Here is a 6,334-nt window from a genome sequence, read left to right as displayed (position 1 = left end):
CGGAAAAAAAAAAGAATGTTTAACCATATTCAGTTAGTGATACTTAGGTAATCTAAGCATATTCACAATATACCAAGGCTACCATTAAATAGGTTTGACTTGAAAAACATTGGCTGTGTTTCAAAAGATTGCTAAAGTAAACAAACCCTGTTTGAAAGAATTAATAACAAGGATTTAGTCATTGTTCTACTGGTTCCAGACCTATGAGTTCAATTTTGGTGGGGCGATCCTTTGGTTTATATTTTTTTTACAAAATTATGCAATGCGCCCTAATGTTATAGAAATATCATAAAGGTTATAACAAGGACCACTGCACCAGAGGAGACTGAATTTAGTATAAAGTAATAATAATGTATATTTTATTGAATTGTGTTGTACATATCCGTGTATATAGTGTTACCATTTGTTTCCATTCATTTTATAACAAAAATCAACTACAGTACTAACTTGCTTGACATGAGTAATCCATCATGTGAGTTTTACGTTTGTCAAAGATACATTATAGTTGCATATCAACCCTGCACTTCTGCATCAGTACACAAAGAAAATGTAACTTTGACAAGAATAAAAGCAGACATTTATTGTGATGAAATGCCAAACTAAAGAAAATTTCAAGTCTCAGTAAGTAGTATTTTCCCAGGGAGATCAGTGCCTGGAAAGATCCTTTTTAGAAGATAATTTGTAATTTATGCTCTACTGATACTGTAAGAAAGACAAATATAAGGGATATGATATTTTATATGCTGTCACAGCCAAGGAGGTTCGATTTGGGATGACAACAAGACTAAAGTGAAAACAAATGAAATGCCATGTCTCTTGGCTTGTCTATGGCTCCCAGATTCCCAATTGTTATAATGTCAGACAGACAGGAATTAGGCCAAGAACCCAAATTAGATTGTAATTATGCCACAGACCCCATCTGATAGGGATTTAATCCAGGGACTGAATTCAGTGAGGAGAGTATTGTCAGACTTAGACTCACTGACCTTGTTTTTTGGGACTTTAATATTCTATTCAAGTACGTAAAATACTTTTTTTCATGATTAAATGTCTGCACCATGACCATTAGAACAGTGTTTCATGTGACGCATATATTTGTGTCTTTGTTTTCTTGTGTGGTTTACTTGATGTATTTTGCCTCTAAAAACTGACAGAGGTAAACAGCTGTAAGCAACTATTAAAATGTCTAATACTGAGATTCATTTTTATTGCAACATCTTGTTTCTCTGGCACTTTTTTGAACATTAAATCTTCAGCTGGTACAAAAGGCTTCTGCCAGAACATGAACTAAAACCATGAAACTTGACTATATTACATCAATTTGTCCTCCCTCCACTGGCTGTGAGTTCAAGCCAGACTGAACTTCAAAGTCCTTATATTAATTACATGAGCTTGCACCATCTTGTCTATCAGACCTCATTGTTCTCCATGTGCCACTGTGCTCCCAGATCACAGGCTGCATAACAAGAAGATTGTACATGAACATTGTACCCAAAACCAAGACGACAAAAGGTCAGTGGGCAGAAATGTATTTTTCTACCAAGCTTCACATCTTTGTTATGAACTTCCTCTTTCAATTGATGAAGCAGAAACTCAGTCTGACTAACTCTTCCTAACTCAGTACCAGATACTCATTAGTTTATCAAACTAAATAACTGTCTGTCAGTCTCTCTCTGTCTCTCTCATACACCCACGCACCCACTGCTCTGGGGCACAGCTGCTAGACAGCAATATTTCATTTTTTTGTATAATTATACAGTATAATGCAGTACACAGAAGTAATATGTGAACAAGGCTAAGATTCTACAGCCATGCTAGTGTTTTTGCGAGGCTGTAATTAGGCTCAACTGCGCTTTGAGCAAAACGCTAATGTCAGCATGCTAATATGCTCACAATGACAATGAGATGTTGCTGTAAACAGGTATAATGTTTATGTTTAGTATCTAGTTCAGCATGTTAACATGCTAACATTTGCTACCACTGAGACTGATGTCAAAGTCGTTTGTTTTTAAGAGATCACAAGTTATTACAATTCATCCTGAGGGGGACATGATTGTGTGTGCAAAATTTAATTCAATAATTGGCTTAACATTTCACTCAAAACCACAAACCTCAATCTTACACTTGATTAAAAGTTAGGGGTCATCAGAATAATTAGGATTTATCCTCTGGAAACTGTTAGTATCTGTATAAAATTTAGTGCCAATTCATTGAGTACATGACTTGACCTGTTGGTGGCGCTACAGGGAAAGCCAGAGGATCACCATCACCTCTGGGCACCTTCAGTGTATGTAGTAAAAGTCATTACATCATCATGAATGTCATTATAAAATTTAGTGCCAATCAGTTGATGTTGAAGAGTGAATAAGTGAAAACTGTTGGTCTGTTGTTGGTGCTAGAGGAGCAAGCCAGAGGATCACCAAAGTCAGAGGAATTGACTGTCTAGGGACATGAATGTCTGTACCACATTTCATGGCAATCCATCAAGCAGTTGTTGAGATATTTCATTCTGGAAGTAGTGGACTGATAATCATATGAACAGACCGACATAGCCAGCTTGGCTAGAGCCAGCATGGATAAAAGAAACCCATCCTAATTTTTTAATCCAACCAACAACATCTATAGCAGTTTAATCAAACAGGAAACATCTCAGACAGGCATCACTAGACTCTCAGAACCTCCACCGCTTCACCTGAAACGCCAGACATATTTTTATTCTATATTAAGTTAGTAAAGTCAAAGGCAACCACACTTGCTGTTTGATATTGCAGACATTTCATCTCTCTTCCAAGAGGCTTCATAAGTTCTATTGATTAAGACAGACTGCTGTGGAGTCCCAGGCATTTAAACCTTGATTCATTTAATCCTTGATGTCAGTATCATAAAGGTATGGTGCTTCGTGGTGGTCCAGAGCTCTGTGATACAAGCACCATACAGCTGAACTTCAGGGTTTTATTCCAGCTGGTTACTTATGATGCATGGCTTCCTCTTCTTCGTCTTCCTGTTGCTCTCTACCTTCAAAACTGCCACCCAATAAATTTCATAAATATAGTCTTAAAAAACATTCAAGTATTTTTCTGGAAAATAGAGTAACAGATTCATTTTGGTAAGATAAAAATATCACCAGCCTGTTAGAATGTCATTACTCTGCTTGGGTGCAGACAAACACATAAATCAATAATAAATTATAATAATAATAAACACTTATTATTTTAAAAAGTTTAATTTAATTTAAAAAGTTCATTGTTCCCACTAAATATTCATTAAGCTCTCACTTTGCTCTGCCAAACTACAGAATGATCCAGCTTGAGGTAATAGATGAATCCTGATTAAAATGAGACAATACCATTGTCAAGCTGTTCACATATCTTCGCTGAAACCTGCAAATGTCTTGAGAGCTACTAAAATGAAACGAATTGGACATGACAAGATCAGCCTACGTCTTGGCCACAGATCAGATGGCCACGACACAAGCATTTGAATTCAACCCTCTCTTAAACAAAAATGACAGTCTTAAATAAATGAATTAGATGAGACCAAAGATTTAAACACTGTTTCCCCCACAACCTGCGAGCACCCTGGGACTATCAGGCTGGGAATCTGACTGGAGGGCAAGATGAATCTTATCAGCTGCTTATATATTCTGGGCTCAGCCTTGGAGCCTGTATCAGTAATTACAATTTATCAAGACTCGAGAGTCAAGGAGCCGATGAAGATCACAGCAGGATGAGAGCATCTCTCTCAAACAGATTTCATTTAGTTTGAACTCTCAAAATGTGCAACAACTAGGAAGGAATGCAATTTTGCAGTTTTCTTTTCACAGTATTCCACAATTTATTTGCATTTTTGTCCAGCTCTCCATGTACACACAACAGTAACACAAATAGCATGGTACTGTAAACAATGAGTGAACATACTATTAGATTTTCTGAGACATAATCCAATAGAATTTTCTTTTCAGGTCAAAGATTGGCTGTTCTTTAGTTTATAATGGAAATATGACCAGATAACTTGTTAATTAGTTGGTCACGTTATCAAAATTATCAGTATTTCACAATTGGGTTTAATATTGACTGAATCTTTACCATATGTCCCTTCATTGGCCGAATAGTAGAAACATTGCCTAAAACAAACTACTCTAAAATGTTTGGCAACTTGTAAAACAATATTTGCAAGGCCACTTGGAGCACTTTCTGCCAAAATGGATCAAGCATGCCTACATACAATCAGCTGCTGAATACAATTGTTACAGCATGTAACAACCATAGTTCCACAACCACTGAGATTATAGAGTTACTGGTAAAATACATTCAGAAGGAGGTCGGATAACACAAGACCAAATCTTCAGTTTGTGGAGGCAGAAAGAGAAACAGCATAAACTCTGGTCAGCTCCAAAACCACTGAGTATTAGGAACTGAATTCTCCACTGGGTCGAATGAATTATAGACTGAAGGATCCATGTTGAAATGATACTAAATGTGAGAGTTAATGGTCCATCAAAATGCTTTGGGATGATGCTCTGGCCATCAAAATTGTGGATGTCTTGGCTAGGAGTGGAAATTAAAAAAAAAAAAATCCAGGGCTGACTAAAAGAAGTCTTTACTCCAGAGAAACTGAAATAAGAAATAACCTATTAATATAAGACTTAATATGTGCTCACTAATATTTGGTATTTGCTGACTTTCATATTTTAAGCCCTGTCATGGTGCAAAAAGGAAAAACAATGAGAACAGAAAACAGAAGAAACAAATCTACTGTCAAAAACAAGTTGCTCTCCTTGCTCTGTGCCAGCTGACCTAATAACTGGATGTAATGATATGAAATAAACTAAATGATTGAAGTATGACGTCCTTGTCAAAGAAGTAAAGCATACTTGCTCTATTAAATGTGCTGTGTGTGATCCAGTAGATAATCCTTCTTCTCTATTCTTGTATTGGTTTTTAGTGATCAGTTTTTTGTTTTAAATTTGATGAAAAAATTTGATGAAAAAGTATATATGAGGTATGATTTTTTCCTATCATGCTGGTATTTGATAATTTGCATTAAAGGTCTATGTTTGTTGTTTTCTGTTAATTCATGACTGCATTTGTCAGCAGAGCAGTCTGCCATGTTTCGGTACAAATTCCACGATTCTGAGAATGTTTCTTAAATCAGTTCTCAGTGGCCGACTGTCTAGTGAGAATTAGGTAGGAGAAATTACTGCATCATTGTATCATTAAACTCAAGGCAAGCCTGCTTTTGGTTTCCACATATACACAACACATGGCATCATCAACAAAACACAATCTGACAGCAACAACTTGCATAACAATTAAAACACTAGAAAAGTCATTTGAAAGGAAAACCAAAAGTGAATCAGCACTAACGTAGTGCATAGAGCATCTTGTTTATTCTCAGGAATTCAAAAAAAGGCTGTTTGTTTACCCAAAAGGCTTGTGACATTTCCTTTACAAATATCCAGCACTGATGACACAAAGTCAAATGTCAAACGTGCCATTGTTCCGCCTTTGAATGTCATGAGTGACTGCTGACTCAAGTTGTTTTTTCTCTCTCCCGACACAAATACTAGACAACCAGGGCCACATGGCCCTTCAGATTTTTAACACAAAAAGCTCCAAACCCCCTGTGGATCCACTTTGTTGTCTTTTTCGGCTTTTAGGAGTCCTGTTGTTTTGAGGGTTGCGAACAGTGCTGCATCTGTGGCTCCATGTTGCACGCAGTTAAAAAAGAAAGTACAGGTCCATTTCTTTCCTTTGTCCAAAGAGTCTTTGTCTTATTTTCACCATGTCCGGCTTTGGTTCTGCTTATTCGGGAGGAAAGTTGGCTGCAGCCAAAATTCTGTGCTATTCCACCCATAAGCAGCACATCATGTATTAGCATTATTTGTCCGCTCCATTTTTGCAGTACAATTGGCACTACAGCAAAAAGTCACCCAGTTCAAACTTGGCTAACAAAGGGTGGTATGTGACAGATGTGCGTGCTAACAATCTGGATGCAGTCAGGAGTTTGTCTTTGTGAGGTATAGCAGCCTGGTTACATATCCATGTCACCATCATAAGCCAGGGTCAAGGGCTTCTGTGGTGGAGGAGACGTCTTTGTGGTTTTGGATGGTTTACTGAAAAAAATAAACACAGACAAGAAAAGCTGACAGTGTATCTGACTTAGTACCACAGGGCAGCCCAACTTGATTTCAGTCTTTACAAAGAATTCCATTATCTGATAGCAGCAGCACACAGCAGACAAAATATCGTGAGGAGTATAACTCATACTTGACAGGGTTCTCTTCAAGGAAAGCAGATGGTAAGGAATTTGTGTGTGACCTACAATGCAGCTT

At 37.2% G+C, this 6,334-nt stretch overlaps 1 protein-coding gene across 1 annotated transcript in view; it reads right to left on the bottom strand.

Moving 5' to 3' along the window:
• Positions 1-5,362: 5,362 nt before the first annotated feature.
• thsd7ba (thrombospondin, type I, domain containing 7Ba) overlaps positions 5,363-6,334 on the bottom strand; it is a 53,867-nt gene continuing 52,895 nt past the window's right edge. The window contains exon 17 of the mRNA XM_044366655.1: positions 5,363-6,115. Within this exon, the coding sequence (XP_044222590.1) occupies positions 6,034-6,115 (82 nt within the window). The 3' untranslated portion in view covers positions 5,363-6,033. The remainder of the gene's footprint in view (positions 6,116-6,334) is intronic.

Source organism: Thunnus albacares, chromosome 11 (genome assembly GCF_914725855.1).
Source record: "Thunnus albacares chromosome 11, fThuAlb1.1, whole genome shotgun sequence".
In the NCBI taxonomy this organism is placed as follows: Eukaryota; Metazoa; Chordata; class Actinopteri; order Scombriformes; family Scombridae; genus Thunnus; species Thunnus albacares.
Note: the sequence above shows the minus strand (reverse complement) of the source record. Positions and strands in the feature narration are given on the sequence as shown.